The 16,790-nt window shown below is 44.6% G+C and overlaps 1 protein-coding gene across 1 annotated transcript; it reads right to left on the reverse strand.

Annotated features, from left to right (window-relative positions):
- Positions 1 to 507: 507 nt before the first annotated feature.
- Positions 508 to 6,991, reverse strand: LOC125991245 (histone acetyltransferase p300-like). The gene is made up of 9 exons (XM_068649518.1): positions 4,941 to 6,991; positions 3,183 to 3,457; positions 2,571 to 2,895; positions 2,177 to 2,296; positions 1,786 to 2,025; positions 1,610 to 1,676; positions 1,330 to 1,458; positions 1,105 to 1,222; positions 508 to 1,028 (listed from the first exon to the last, which is right to left on the reverse strand). The coding sequence occupies exons 2-9, from the start codon at positions 3,192 to 3,194 to the stop codon at positions 822 to 824; spliced, it is 1,218 nt and encodes a 405-aa protein (XP_068505619.1). The 5' UTR covers positions 3,195 to 3,457; positions 4,941 to 6,991; the 3' UTR covers positions 508 to 821.
- Positions 6,992 to 16,790: the final 9,799 nt, after the last annotated feature.

Here is a 16,790-nt window from a genome sequence, read left to right on the forward strand (position 1 = left end):
CAACTGGACACGAGTGTGTGCGCCAGTGTGTGTGACAGAACAAACCTACAGACTAGAACATCATCAGCTGACGAAAACACGAGCACATATACAACTTCTTAGGCGTGGCAGATGTGATAATGATAATGAGACGTGGATTGCGTAGATGCTGTTCTGTTGAGCATGTTTTACGGAAACTTGTTGATTTGACCATCAAATATGCTTCGCAAGTGATGGATACAATGATGTACTGTTTCTGTGTTTTTCTTTTTATTTTTTATTGATAGCATTCTGGTCGCCTGTGGCACAGGGGCCGTGTAAGAATTTTCCTGCTAATGACATCTGGCCAGCAGGTTTTTCGCTTACACAATAAGTTTGGTCTGGGGTGTTGAGGTAATCCCTCATCTTCACTGGAAAGTGTTGCTATCATTGTTTGTTGTTTTTATTTTTACTATTCTTCTTTCTTCATTATACATATATATATATGTATTTTCTTACTTGTCTTTGTTGTTTGGGGTGACATAATCGTATGATAAAACAGGAGGGAGATGTTAGGGTTTTCCAGGTTATCTTTATCGTAGGATTATGTTGGAATGTAGACTATAATGATTAAATCAATCTTGTCTTGCCCTCACAATGCAGAGTAAGATGAAGTGGTTGCTTCCTCTGCTTGATTGACCAGCTGCAGGGGAAGCAATCAAAGTTGTTCTGTTTCCCACAACAGTGTAAAACACCCCCTGCTCTGATCTTATCAGAGGCCGGGGGTTCACCAAACCTGTCCACTCACCCCCACTCTGTTCCTCCTAATAAATATGCCCTTGCAGGGAGGAGACTTTTAGACTTCATTCCTGTAGCGAGTGATCTCTCCACCTGCAGGTGTCTAAAAGAACTTGCCTTGTCTCCCGTGTGGTTCTTGCAAAATAAGTTGGAGTGAGCAAATCTCTAACAAGATCCAGATCCTGGTTTTGGAAACGACGGATCCTCCTCTTCTTCTCCAGCTCTTTCTGGATTTTGTAGATCTTCTCAGCCATCAAGTGATAGTACTCAGCCTGCCCCAAAAGAAGTCAAAGAAAGCAAAATTCAAATAGATACCAGTACGCATTATCAAGCGCTGTGGTAACTTACTCTAGTGTTTGCCGACTCGTACATGTCCCCTTCAACCTCTCTGGCGTAAGCCACCAAGTTCAAATACCGGCGGTCTTTTGAAGCTTCGGCGTCCGGAGTTGGAAAGATGGCCTGAACACTGCGGGTGAAAATTTAAAAAATAAAAATACAATTAACAAAGGATCAGATCATTCGTCAGTATCGCATAGACAAAATGAGAATGAGTTGGGGGGGGTCGGTACTTACAGCTTGTGTACCAAGTGGTTTCGCAGGTCCTGCGTGATGTCCTCGTGCCAACTTTTTCTCATTCCTGTCGTAGAAGGAGGGCCTGCTGCAGGCATGGAGCCGACGACCCCACTGGCATCATTTATCAAACTGAAGAACGAAAAAGGAAGGCGTCTTTCAAATCTTAGCTAACATTCAAAACTATGTTGAGAAATAAGGAATGTTTAGTTTGAAGTGATTCAGGAGGATTCTTCCTGCGTACCCCTGGCTATTCAAATTGAGACGCATCATAGTGTCTTACAGTAAGTTGGCTTGCTGATTCTGAGAAGGACCACCCGCGCTTCCATTAACTCCCATAGGATTCGCTCCTAGACATGAAGAGAACACTAATTTTATACATCTGCATCACTCATTAACAATAAAACTGCATTTAACTTCACTGCTGTAAATTGAAAAGTCTTCATACAGCCAACTTACCCATCGGGTTCATGGGCCTCATACCAGCCTGGCCTTGGAGGGCCTGGTTGACCATGTTAGACTGAGAATGCTGACCCTGGATCTGGTTTCCCTGGTAGGTAAGACCCAGTGCTGCGTAGGCTCTTTCTATCGAACTAGGGTCAATCTGGCTCGGCGGATTGAGGTTTGGAGCACTTGATTGGCTACCGGGGACTGACCCGAGAGAACTGCTCAGACCTGCGGCAGCTGCGCCCAGAAGAGCTGTGAGGGCATATGAAAATTGAGGACTATTAGATACACTTGAGCATAAAATTCGCAATGACAAATTGATAAATAAAAATATGAAGTAGCCCATATCTTCCAATGGTTTGACAAATGTTGAAAGAAAAAAAAGTTTTGGTCAGATACAGACACTCACACTGCGGGTTCCTCTTGTCCCCAGCATTCTTCAGTGGGAGGCAGACAGGACAGTCCTGTCGAGTGCAGTTCTTCCAGTGGGAGATGATTTGCCTTGACGATGCACAGTGAGCGACTGAGGAAGAAAAGGGATGAAAATAAACTTTGTTGCTGTGGCTTTGCTGTTTGTCTTACCAGCCATGAAAAAGAAATCAAATTGTACAGAAACAGACACTATTTTCAATTGTACATTAAACTGTACACTGAAGATTGTTCAACAAACGACAGAAATAATCCTTTCAATAGTTGTTTGAAGAGTTAATTAAAATACATGGTGGTAAAGAATTGATAGCGGTTGACTAGGAAAAGTAATTCATGTTGAATTAATTTGTGGTGCTTCGTCAACTGACCCTGACAATTCTTGCCGGCTTGGCAATGAGTCATGTGATTGAGGACGTTCTTCATGGTGCGGCAATGGGGCAGGTTGCATTGTCGGACCTCGCCGTTGGCCTGCTCGCGCCGTGGACATTTGTGGGCGTGGAGCAGGAGAACGAGCTGCTGCTGGATCAGTTTACGCTTCTCGGGATCAGCGGTGGGCGGTGCCCTGGCCGCGGCCGCCGAAACCTGGGTGCCGGGACCCACTAGGCCTCCCTGAGCACCGGGAACCATGCCAGGTGCCCCTCCCACAGATGCAACCGAGGGCCCACTAATACCCGACTGGGACTGCTGTGAGCCCTGCAAGAGAGAGAAATAAAAGGGCATGAGCAAGGTGCACAGGATAAGTACACAAGGCCATAAAATGTGATGAAATCAGTTAAATGAAGAGATTAAAAAAAAAAAAAAAGAAGAAGGAGGCGGAGAATGAGAAAGACAAGGCCAGATACAAGATTAAAGTGAATGGTCACCGTTGAGTCACATTTAGAATACAACAGCCAGATAGCTGAATAATAAAAAGTCAAGGTTACATGGAAGCGAAACATTTGAACTACAGTACAAAGCAGTTTGTTGGCTGTATTTCTTACCATAGTGGCCATTCCTTGAATGGGCTAACTCTTCTTGTCCATGTTGAACTGAGCCAGGCTGTTAGCCATGGGGCCTTTATTGGGATGTTGAGGGCCCATTCCCGCTCCACCGAGGCCTTGATTCCCCTGCCCCGCATAAGGACCACCAAAGGAGACCCCTTGGTTGCTCATCATCGCGGGACCAAGACCTCCGGGGCCTCCCCCCTGGGTGGTGTGCAACTGGTTGAGATCACCCCCATTGACAAGGCCCGGATCATTAGTGCTGATGAGCTCGTCTGGAAGGTCATGCTCCAAGTCAAATAGTGAGCCAAACACACACCCTCTTGTAAAAGTGCGCAAAACGGCATTATAGCTAATAGAAACATAAAGTCAGTAATTATTGTTTTGTGTTTTACAGCAAAATGAACAGGCAAAAAAAAAGAAAGGCATTTATGTTGACCAAAATACATGACTGAATTGCTTCTTAATAATAGTTAATACTACAACGTGAGCACGCTTTCGGATTTTCTTACTACAGCCGATCTACTTTACTTTTACAGCTTTGTAGATATTAACATAAATCAATCAGAGGTATTTTTTGCACTGCATATTTTGTATAGTTGACTTCCTACATTCAACATTCCTTACTTTGCTGCTTGTCTATGTGGACCATAACTACCTTCCTACCATTTGCATTGCATAATTTTGTGTTCTTTGGTGTTGCTTTTGCTTTATATTTTTTTTATATTTTCTTCTTCAAAAAAGAGCTTGAGGCTGTTTCTGCTATTTCAATGATGATAAAATTCTATTCTGTTATAGAGTCGCACCAATTGACATATCCAATGGTTACGCTTCCATTTCATTTTCCCAAAAAACAAACTTTGAAGTCATTTTGATGGTGCCAGAACTATATCAAAGCAACTTAACACACAGGGGAAAAAATGCACAACACTTTGAAAGACTGCCCTAACATAAGACAAGTCATTTTGTTGTCATTTTAGTATTTGCCCCAATCTGAATGTACTTTGAATGTACAACACAAAGTATATTAATTGTGTATAATGGCAAAAGGTTGACACTGAAAACTGATTGCAGGTGTTTCACATAATAAAAGATATTCAGAAAATAAAGTGAAACGAAAACGACAAGGTTGAGATAAGACTGACTTTCATGCACGTTGAAGTGCCTCCGTGCCAAACTTGATTTTGATGCTTTGGACATGGCGCTGTCCATACTCCATGCTACACAGTTTGACGATGAGGCCACTACCAGCTATGGCAATTAAAGCTTAAGCACCAGTTTAAAAGAATAGCTCAAGTTTGACCCTGCTTTAATGAACACCTTTAACTGTTGCTAACCATCAAGGGAAACTCGGGTTTTTGATTTGTTTGAAACGCTTGCAAAATATGACTTCAGTAAGACAAGGCCGGAAGCTATTGGCTTGTTGTCAGTGTAATAAAGTGTCCGAACGTGACCACTTGAGCTTGGTTTTAATATGTACCGAAGCCCGGTTATAAAGGCAATTAAACACAGGAGCCTTCGGTTATGTAGCTTAGCAAACGGCTAACAGTGGCTAGCTCCGGCTGTAATGGTTGGAAGCATGCGAGCTAGCTGGTAGGGCTCGTCCATGGCTCCTCCGCACGGCTAACGTTAGCCAGCTACGACAAAAACACAAGCGGAATCCCTCGTCTCCGCCTGCTTCAAGGCGCACAAAAACAGGCGAAATGACCATGTTGACAAATAAAACAGTCCCGGGTGATCTATTGAAGCCATACGTACCGTTTCCATCGTTGGCAGAGGCGGAAAGTGCCGGAGAGGAGAGTTTAGGCCTCTTGGCTGAAGGCGGGCCAGAGTCCAGAACGTTCTCGGCCATATTTTTTCGAAATAAAAATATATAAATGTTAGGTTACGGATTCTAGTTATTGATCTGACTCCAAATTGCGATGTCCTAATCCACACACTGGCGCACCTAACAATTTTGCGAGTTCGTTCTGTCAAAGAGAAGACCAGTAGATCAATCAGACCAAATTTACCAATTGTTTATTACTGACAAAGCGCACTAATACAGGCCTGGGTCCCGGGTCCCTCACACTAAAACTCGTGCGTTTTTGTGACCACCAAAAGACGACACATTCTTCCGGGTTGCCCAGTTTTAAAGAAACACAATATGAATATTAAAGCATGCAAAATATTGTGAGATGATTGGTCGATGGCCATCTCCTCCCCGTGTCGGCGTTATCGCTGAGGTCAGGTGGTTGGATTTTATTGGGGGTGATCCATAGGAAGATACTTTCGAATCCCGAGGACACTTGATTAACGAGTTTATACTTATCTGGCACACCCCGGGGCACTCCTATAGTGTCAATATATGTTGGATCGTCGTCGCTCAACCACGGGGGCAAAACGTCTCTTTTGGCTCGCTTCAGGAGCCCCGCCAGTGGGGACTCCAGGTTCCAATTGAGATTCTGTATTTCAATGGGGACAACCACCACAGGCATTATCAACGACACGAGGGCACAGATACCTGATGCATTCTTCGGCAAGCGATCCTATAATTTGTCATCTCCGCACCACAACCAGATGTCACTGGTCTTCCTCTGCTCCTTCCATCACTGCTGGGTGAATTCTGGCATGTCCTGTTAAAGCTTGAAAGCAAGTGAATTTGGAAAAAAACTTTGTATCTCACAATTACAAATTGAAACCTACTCACCCATTTCTATTTTACCACTCTCCCCCTTTGACACATTCACCCAATGTGTCATTACGTATCAAAAGGAACCTACAAAGCGTCCCCTCTCATCACCACACTCAATGTAGCCAGGCCTGCGGAACCTCTAGTTACCATCTGGGCCCCGGGACCATCACCCCAAGTCCTTGAAACTTGACTGTCCACCACACACACTCAGCAACACAAACAAAAATCATCGCACTGCTGTCAGTGAGCTTATAGCCCGGCTGACAGCGGACATTTGTACACACAAAAACAGTCATCAAGTATCAAAATTAAAACAGTCATAAAATGAATCCTGGCGCCCGCGGACCATGTCCTGAAAACCACGTCATCAACAAGTTTATCATAAAAACCAAAAGGGCAAGGGTTAACATATTCTTGTAAATCCAACACAAACTTTCCACTGTCACGCCCGTGCCACAGCACGCTCGGCCTGCACTTCGCTCGGCCACACCCCTTTCGTTACCGTAATGTCTGTCACCTGCTTCCTCTTGGTACCCTGTGTATTTAAGCCCTGCCCGTGTGTTTCTCCCTGTCGGTGTCTACTGTTGTGTCCGTTCCTGTTCGTGCCCAGTGTTCCTGTTCTTGTCATCTGGTTTTCCCTTGGTCTGTCTGAAGGCTCACGGTCAGAATTTTAACCTTGTCCAAGGGGACTTCATGTCGGTCAGTCTGTCTGTTTTGCTGGCCGTGAGTCTTCCTCCCGTCTGTGTCGTCGGTTCCCCACCTGCCTCCCTTCCAACTCCTTTTCCCTGCAATAAATCCTGGTTCAAGCTGCATTTGGTCGCCCTGGCTCAACTCATTCCTGACATCCACGAATGCAATCGACAACCTGCAAGAATGAAAACAAGTTACGCAAGCAACGCGCAATCCGCTCCTTGGCTGGTGGCTGATGCTGCAAAAAAAAAAAACAAGTCACACAGAAAAACAAAGCAGAGCGTGCTATTGTCGCAAACACGTTCAAGCGTCAAACAATTGGTCACTGTCCACCTAGTCCGTCACCCCGTCGGGTGAGCTCAAAGTCGTCACACGTCAAATCGTCCAAAGTCTTGCTGTTCGATACTAGTTCTGTCTTGTCTGTTCATATCACTGAAATGGGCCTTCTCCATCACACCATTTTGTTGTCGATGGTGCCCCTGATTGATCATTGAGCCATGGTTCCGGTCAGAACTCATCACTTACCAGTTCCTGACCCTCCAGTCTGTACCACCCCTTCAGGTGAGAGGAATTTTATCCTCAATTGCAAACACATCACCCCAACTTCAGACCTCTCTGGCCAATCATACTGCGCACACACAGTCATAGATGGTCACATGCGCACGCACCCATCCACACACTCGCAGACACACACATCCGTCTCTATCACTCAGCTCTCCTCCCACACTAAGCAAAGTTAGTATGTTAGTGTGCAGGCAAACATTGACTCCTAATAGTAACTCTTCACATTTGGACATACTTGTCAACATGACCTATTGTAAAATCTCCAATTCAATTTTCCATAAACTCGCCCATCAGATTCATCGCAAATTGTCATATATGTCTATCTGGGGGGAGACGACTGTGGGACCCGCGTGTCAGGGGAAACTCCATAACCTCAGATTGCTCCTACAAACTCGATCTCTATTAATTATCCTAATTAAATTCAATAAAGATGCGTCCGACTATTCCCTCTGGATTTTTACATCATCATTTGACTCTCCCCCTTTTTCCTGTTGTCTAGCTCAAATATGTTTCTCAGTCTGCTTCTCTTTATTGCCCCTCTTGGCGAGTCTAACTCGCCCCTTTTTCTCTTCCTAAAAATCCTGCCTGTCACACCATCCAGCACCTCTCCCTGCTTCCTTAAATCGTCACTTATTTCCACTCCTTTCATCCACTCCCTCGCGCGGTCTGCCCCCCTCTGCAAAGCTGCGGCTCCACACAGGGAGCGCCAAGCCCTCTCCCTAGAATGGGCAGTTTTTAATGTAATTTACGTCATTGCTGTCCAGATCTTCTATCCTCAATCTCCCTTGCTGTCAATGCCTGTTAAAATGCCAAAATGCCCCTGTTCCTCTTGACCGAATCCACTTTAGTCCAAATGTCCTATTCTAAAATGTATCTAACTCGACTTCTACTTCTTAAGCCTGACGAGCCAAAATATCAGATCTCGCTCTTGTTTCTTACCGTTTTAGCCTATTTGTTTTATCCAAATCTGTTCAATCTCTGACTATGATGCTTTTCTCTGTAGCTCTACGCATTATTCAATTTTTTATCAAATCTCCTCAGTTCTGTCAAACTCAGTGCACAATGCAGCTCCTGTTAGAGATTTGCTCACTCCAACTTATTTTGCAAGAACCACACGGGAGACAGGCAAGTTCTTTTAGACACCTGCAGGTGGAGAGATCACTCGCTACAGGAATGAAGTCTAAAAGTCTCCTCCCTGCAAGGGCATATTTATTAGGAGGAACAGAGTGGGGGTGAGAGTGGACAGGTTTGGTGAACCCCCAGCCTCTGGTAAGATCAGAGCAGGGGGTGTTTTACGATGTTGTGGGAACCAGAACAACTTTGATTGCTTCCTCTGCAGCTGGTCACTCAAGCAGAGGAAGCAACCACTTTACTACGTTGTGAGAGCAAGACAAGATTGGTTAATCATTATAGTCTACATTCCAACATAATCCTATGATAAAGATAACCTGGAAAACCCTAACATCTCCCTCCTGTTTTATCATATGATTATGTCACTCCAAACAACAAAGACAAGTAAGAAAAACATATATATATGTATAATGAAGAAAGAAGAACAGCAAAAATAAAAACAACAAACAATGATAGCAACACCTTCCAGTGAAGATGAGGCATTACCTCAACACCCCAGATCAAACTTATTGTGTAAGCGAAAAACCTGCTGGCCAGATGTCATTAGCAGGAAAATTCTTACACGGCCCCTTTGCCACAGGCGACCAGAATGCTATCAATAAAAAAATAAAAAGAAAAACACAGAAACAGCACATCATTGTATCCATCACTTGCGAAGCATTTTCGATGGTCAAATCATCAAGTTTCTGTAAAACATGCTCAACAGAACAGCATCTACGCAATCTACGTCTCATTATCATTATCACATCTGTCACGTCTAAGAAGTTGTATATGTGCTCGTGTTTTCGTCAGCTGATGATGTTCTAGTCTGTAGGTGAGGTCTGTCACACACACTGGCGCACACACTCGTGTCCAGTTGGCAGGCAGCATCGGACAACTCTTGTGACCACAAAACCACGATCCGTTCTGAACAGGCACGTGCACCCATAGGATGCAGGTGAGGCAGTGCCTCTGAACTTCTGGATGAAGTAGGTCCCGTCCGATGGTGCAGCCATTTTGGTAGTAGAGCCCTTACACCTTGAAAACGGCTCTCTCATCCTGGCACACAGCGGTGATGTCCAAAGCTCCCATCCAGTTTCCTCCTGGAGAGCAGTCGTCGTTAATGCATTTGTGGGTCCTGCAACCTTGGATGCAACATGTGTAGTCAGCAAGACTTGGAATGGTCCCTCCCGTCGTGGCTGGCCCAGTTCCTTCTTTTGATGGCCTTGATGTAGACCCAGTCTCCTGGATTGATGGGGTCGTCAACCTGTGAGGAGGAAAGATCAGGCGGCAGTAAATTTGTCTTTGACACAGTTTGAGCGTCCTGATCATATAATCTGCCAAGGACTGCTCTTCATCTGTTGCTTGCAACTCTCGTAGTCAATTGTAGTGCCCATTTAACTGGCAAATAGGAGTGTTTGCGGGAAGAGTTTGAACACTTCCTAATGATTCCCTTTAACCAAAGACTATTTATGACAGGGGCGTTCCCATTTATTGCCTCCTGGTGTAAAAGAGATTGTCTTATCCATGCCTTCTTTCTCCTCACACGCTCGCACCCACACAGGGTGTGCGCGCACACACACACACACACCCACACATCTGCACGCACACACACAAAACGGCATACAAAGTTCAGACGAACAACAACAGACTGTCACAATTTTACAGAGATTACACACAAACACAGAACACACAGACAAAGGGATTCTAATCCATCTCTCATGTAGCTTCTTTTGATAGAATCTCCTATTGGTAACTGTATAGCAGACGTTTTAGCATATAATCCCATACTCTGCTCTCTCACTTCTACTTTTTCATGTCGGTGGAGTCGTAGGTGGCCCCTATTGCAGTCATTGTCTTGTTAACTGTCGCCTTGTGACTCCTATGCATGATTGTGTGAATGTCAAAAATTGAACGTACCTAACTTTCTGACCATCCAACCTCCACTGTGGAACAAAAAACCTTACTATTGTATTGAGTAGGTACATTAAGCAACCTAGCTTCCTCCTGACTGCCAAATGTCCTGTTCTAAAATTTATATAACTCGACCTCTACGTTTTAAGCTTGATGAGCCAAAATATCAGATCTTGCTCTTGTTTCCTACCGTTTTAGCCTATTTGTTTTATCCAAATCCGTTCAATCTCTGATTATAATCTGTAGCCCTACGTAGTTTTCAAATTTTTATTTATTTATTTATCAAATCTCCTCAATTCTGTCAAACTCAATGCACAATGAACCTCCCTTCCACTTTGAACCAAGCTTCACCAAATTTGGTAACGCCGTAGCAAGGAGTGCGATTTGGTTGTCGGACACTCCAAGTCCATATCTTTTTGCTGCACTTCACCCTCTCAAGTTGGTGTTCTTTTGTTGTTGCTTCAGAGCGACCCCATCCATCACGCTTGAATGAGTCCATTGTTCAAATGAGTCAATTTTCATCATTGTGAGTTCCTCCGCTTTTCACTGTCTTTTCCGTCCCCGAGGATGTTGTATTTCCTCCGGAGTGTACTTGTCCTCCTCCAAGCACAACAGCAGTCTTTTCTTGTCCTTCGCCAAAGGTCAAAGGTGCTTCAGAGCCAGGCACCATTTTGTGGTTGTTCACGGCTGCAGGCGAAGTCTCGGATTGGGTTTCAGGGACTCTGACACAGAGAATGACAGGCTGGGACATCAAACTTGTAAGACTATCTCCAAATGTAGCTGCTTCCATCAATTTGCTGGTAACGTTTGTTTACCAAACTTCAAATTCTCCTAATAACAGCGGTCTCGTTTTTATATCGTAAATCCTGCAACTCATCCTATTTTTGAGCTACATTTTATCTATAGTTCCAATTTAATCGGACAGTATGTTGTCTTCAGTATCATTATTGAAAATCAACTCATCGAGGTCTGCGTTCCACATCAAGCCCTGATCTGTATGTCTTGACCACTCACATGTTATTGTCATGCTTGCTCAAAAATGTGACTTAGAGTATGGTGCTGTGAATTCTCAATCTCCCCAATGAAATTGGATCCCACCTCGTAGTTCTTATCGTTCTCATGTTCCTGTTAGCCTGCAATTGTCCAAATCAAAAATGTTTTCTTTTAACTGTCTTTCTTTTGAACCTCTAAATCTCTCGTGTTGCTAACCTATCTACACCAGAATAAAAAATTTACCACAGTATAACACCAAATGTATTCGAAAATTCATTGTCATAAAGTGTTGTATTATTACTATCTTCCACTATCTGTCCTACTCACTCCCTCCTTTTGAGGCTTGGCAACGCCCATGCCTCACACCTTGACAAACTTTTTGGGAGGATGCGTTCTTTACTACATACGATTCCATCATCATTTAATTTGACCTTCTGTCCAAAACGCTTCTCAATTTCTCAGTTCACACATCTTCTACATGTGTTACTGGTTCTCCAGTTTTTTAATCTAGTTAATTATCAACCCAAAAGCTACGTGTTTCTTTCTAACATTCAACCTGCTCAAAATCACTCTTTCATCAAAGTCGCTCTACTAATTTTCCATAGTAGTCGCCAACGACTTCAACCATTCAACCTTTCATTCAGGCAATCATTCATCAATGCTCATCATATGTATCTCACACAGTCTCCAAAAAGGAGTCTTCCTATCACATTGGTCCCAATTCATCCAAGCTCACCACACAACATTCATATATCATTTTCAACTCAGGTTTCCTGGTAGAACAATCCACCAATTCAAAAAAACTTAACTAAAACAAACAAATGGCAAATTAATCTGAATTTTTTCTTTGTTTTTAAATTTGAAGAACTCAATCTCTCAGATTTAGCTTGCATTTAGAATTTTGTATAATCTTATAACACAACCAATCAATTATTCCTATTAAACTGCAAAATCTTAAATTCACAATTTAGCTTCTTCCAATTCCTGAAAGCATGTTCTGTCATTTTTTTTCTTCGAATTTCTCATGTGGGCTCGACACTTAACATGCACTAGTGTGGATTAGTTTCTGCTTGCAAACAGATTTCTCTCTTTCTCCTCTCATTTTTATCTTTCAAAATCATTTCTGTTCTGCGGTGCAAATTGGATAGACCACAGTCTAGCAATTTTTTTTATACTAAAACTTTAGCCAATGTTCATCATTTTAACATATACGCACACACATGCACAGCTCTCGCATGCAAAAGGTAGTTCCCAGCACCAATGATTCGTCACAGGCTGGCCATTTCCTGTGGTCGATCATGAGCTGGTCCCTCCCATGCACACGAGGACAGCACATTCTAATTTTATTTATTTATCTTCTAGAAGCAAGTTGCATTTCTTTACCACTTGATTTGCATATTTTAACTTTAGTGTAACACAATTTGAGCTCTAGTCATTTGTAATTGGGCATACAAACAGCATTGTCAAACTTCTTGGATGGACAGGACTTATAATAATCTAAAAAAAAAATTCTAATAATCTGACAATGACATGTTTTGCTGTCATATGGGCATCTATTCGTTCTTTCTCTGTATGAGCATAAGTAGTCAAAGAGGAGGAAGCTTGTCATGCTAAAAATTTGGCTTTTCCTCTGCTCCTTCCTCCACCCTTTGATTGATATTGTTTTGCAAAACAAGTGTCCTGGTCTCCCACAGTTCCAACAGTTGTCTGAATCTGATGGGGGTTTTGATTTGAATGGTGGCTTGCGACGTTGTTGGTATCTAACTCTTCCTCTGCCCCTTTGGGAACTTTGGTAGAAGATCGTTGTATCTTTATTTAGATCATTATCATCATCTAGATGAAATACATCAGAACTTTTGCCTTTCTCAATCCCTTTATCAGCGTCTCTGGGCCACTGCATGTTTTTTGTAAACCAAGCAGTGTCCGCTTCCACCAAGTGTTTCCTCGCCCAATTGCCGCAAGAGATTTACCGTTCTTATTTCCCATCTTAATTTCAGTAGTTTAAGGTTTTACAATTTTTTTTCAAATTTTTTTTTCTTTGAGGATCCTCAATGCAGGTTTAAATTGACCTTTCGACAGATTACTAGCCTGTTTTATTGCCGTGGATCAACGCTAGAACTGCTTCTTAGTCAATTTATCCTACCAGTCACACACTCAATCACACAAGTTATCCCTGCCTACGCGAAGTCCTCCTTTTAAAAAAAAAGGAGCTGCTTCATCCAGTGAGGGGACTCTACAACACCCCCCACCTTCCCTGGGAACTAAAGACAAAAGTCCTTGTCCCCAGCCCTGCCAACGCGAAGTCCTCCTTTTTTTTTTTTTTTTTTTTTAAAAAAAAAAAGGAGCTGCTTCATGCAGTGAGGGGACTCTACAACACCCCCCACCTTCCCTGGGAACTAAAGACAAAAGTCCTTGTCCCCAGCCCTGCCAACACGAGGTTATACTCCTTAGAACAGTGGTCGTCAAATAATGATTCACGGAGGTACTGAGATTTTAAAACAGTTTGAGAACCACTGCTCCAAAAGAGACACCTCATCCAGAGGGGGACTCTACAACACCCCCTCCTTCCACAAAACGTATTCCTGTGCACTTCTTCCTTTTTACACGTTTCACAAACAACAACACAATCACACAACGTCAGGCCTTTAACTTACTTGTCCCCTGGTTCGTCGCACTGCCGGGTCCCGTCAATCCACCTCTGTCAGACGAAGGCAGACCCAAGATGCTGGCCCAGCGAAGAATTCTCTTCCCAGGACTTTCTCCTCCAGGTCCTCTTAATGGACGCTGGCTTGTCGACAATGCAGCACGTCCTCCTTCGTCAGCCAGATAGCGGGTATGAGGGATCCCGGGTTTCGGCACCAAAATGTTAGAGATTTGCTCACTCCAACTTATTTTGCAAGAACCACACGGGAGACAGGCAAGTTCTTTTAGACACCTGCAGGTGGAGAGTTCACTCGCTCCAGAATGAAGTCTGAAAAGTCTCCTTCCTGCAAGGGCATATTTATTAGGAGGAACAGAGTGGGGGTGAGAGTGGACAGGTTTGGTGAACCCCCGGCCTCTGGTAAGATCAGAGCAGGGGGTGTTTTACGATGTTGTGGGAACCAGAACAACTTTGATTGCTTCCTCTGCAGCTGGTCACTCAAGCAGAGGAAGCAACCACTTTACTTTACTACGTTGTGAGAGCAAGACAAGATTGGTTAATCATTATAGTCTACATTCCAACATAATCCTATGATAAAGATAACCTGGAAAACCCTAACAGCTCCTGTCCACCTTGACCCAAGCTCCACCCAGTTTGGTAACGCCACAGCAAGGAGTGTGATTTGGCCGTCGGACACTTCCAACACCCCTGCCTCCCAGAGGCCACACAGAGTGTCTTCCATGCCTTGGTCCGCCTCTTTCGGCCAACGATATTGAGGCCGTTTGATAGGCTGCGTCTCATCCATTTGGAGATCAATAGGGGCCACCGAATAACAAAACCCGACATCAAATGAACCCTGGGACCACAGTGTGTCGGGCAAGGCCGCCAGCATTACTTCAGCGTCCTCATGATCAGTTAACTCCCTACCGTGTGTGCGGGACACCAACATCATCTCCAGCAATCCTGTGTCTGCCATGGGTTGTTTAATTTGGTATGCATTCTGAGACTCAGACCAGTACAAATTAGGAATGTGAGTTTTCCGCCAATCGGTCTGTTGCAACAACTGCTTGACCATTGAGCCCAATTGTCTGGCCTCGTGTCCTGGGGCAAGAGCCAGCGAAATGTGTGGCACCCCTTTCTCTGTCATTTTGAACCACTGCATTTGTTCATATGTCAATTCAGTTGCCGCTGCGACTCCCTCTTTACCAATCAAAATGCACGATGAAGTTAAATCCCACATGTGCCCTTCAATTTCTTCAAACAAATCCCGATATACATCATCACTTTTTCGGTCATAATATAGAGTGCAATGCAAAGGATCAACAGGTGGGTGGTATGGCGCCAGTGAGCAGATCCAGGGCTTCCACAGTAGGTAGGTCGAGAACACACCGCCACCAGCAGGGGTCTCTGGCTCCAGCCTGGCCCAGTAGATGGTTGCAGTTTCTGCTTCTGCCGGTAGGGGCGCCATCAGCCACTGACCATGTTGTTGTAGCTGCTGTGAGCACTGGATGCTGACGCCATCTGGAAATTGAATAATCACTCCCTCTAGCCCACACAGAATTCTGGCTTGAACGGCTGACAGCAAGTCCCTTCCCATCAAATTGATCGGAGTGTCTGTGGAATGGATGTATTTGTGCCACAGTCTACACCCTGTCCGAGTGATCACAGTTTCAAGTGGTTTGGTAAAAGGCAGAGTACGTGGTTGTCCCGAGAAGCCGACTAAAGTTGTTGTTTTCTTTGACAGTGAGGATACAGGAAGGGCAGTGTTTATTGATGAATAAGTTGCTCCTGTGTCCACCAGCATCTTTACAGGTTTTCCTTCCACTGTCACATGAAGCATTGGCTCCGCCGGGCCACTGCTTTCCTGGCTCCCCGGGCAGCCCTATTCAAATTGTCCACACCAGAGATCATCATGTTGGTAGTACTGACCTCCGTGCGTTTGTGGGCGGGTGGCTCCGCGCGGTCGATACTGTGGGCATTCTTTTGCCCAGTGGTCGGTTTCGCCGCAGATGAAACATGCGTTGGGCGAATGGGGTTTGTATGCTGCCCTCCCCGGGTAAGCAGGTGCACTCCCTCCCCGGCCTCTGTATCCGCCCCGGAACTGGCCCCTTCCGCGCCCCACCACCTGAAGAGCCTGTGACATTTGCATTTCCTTTTTCTGTGATTTAGACTGTTTAGCTTCACCATGCATTTTTGCCAACTGTAATTTCAACAACTGTTTAGATAATGCGTCTGTCTCGTTTTCAACTTTAGCTTGTGACTCAGTGAACATTCTGCAGTGATGCAAAAGATGACGTTGAAATCGTTCTTCGGCACAAACCAGAATGTCAGGATCTGACATTAGCTGCTTCTTCACATCTGGCGGAAGTCCATCCAGCAGCGCCGTTCGGAAGAGCACCTCTGCCTCGTGCGTGAGAGCCGGATGGCGACCTGTGGTTTCAATCCAACTCTCCACACATGTTACATAATGTTGTGCAGGTGACATTTTCACATCATAAGGAAACATAGTGGGGGCCAGATCGGTGGGTTGTGGGAAAGTCAATTTAATGTTTTCAAACAGGGGCGCTGCTACTTGTGGCAAGGGCACCTCCCTCCCCAGTCTCGCTGTGCCTGCTGCTTCCTCAATTGCCTGCAATTGCACTAGGGAGCATGCTCCTGCCAACATCTGGCGCATGTCACCGAGTGTACAGCTCTGCTCACTCATCAGAGCCAAAAATTTGTTTAGCCACACCTTGCCTCCTCTGTGAAGTGGGGGGCATATTTTCCATCATCGCGGTCACATCACGGAGCACCATGGGCTCGTAGTGCTGACCGCCCGATGTGGTCACCAGCGGACACATCAATTCATTTTTCTGCACCTCGGCCTGTGTCATCTGTCCCTGACCACTCCGCAAATTATATTTTCTCCGTGTCTCTCTCTCTCTCTCTCTGTTGCCCATTTTAACATCTGCGCTTCCTGTCTACGCTGCTCATCGGCTTGATCAATTTTCTTTTTTAGCTCCTCATTCTCGGCAGTAAGTCT

The sequence above is a fragment of the Syngnathus scovelli genome, chromosome 21 (assembly GCF_024217435.2).
Source record: "Syngnathus scovelli strain Florida chromosome 21, RoL_Ssco_1.2, whole genome shotgun sequence".
NCBI lineage: Eukaryota > Metazoa > Chordata > Actinopteri > Syngnathiformes > Syngnathidae > Syngnathus > Syngnathus scovelli.

Coding starts and splice junctions, on each gene's coding strand:
- LOC125991245 (XM_068649518.1), bottom strand. Junction 1,677..1,785: donor GAGGCCCATGAACCCGATGG/GTAAGTTGGCTG, acceptor CTTCATGTCTAG/GAGCGAATCCTATGGGAGTT. Junction 1,029..1,104: donor ACGAGTCGGCAAACACTAGA/GTAAGTTACCAC, acceptor CTTTTGGGGCAG/GCTGAGTACTATCACTTGAT.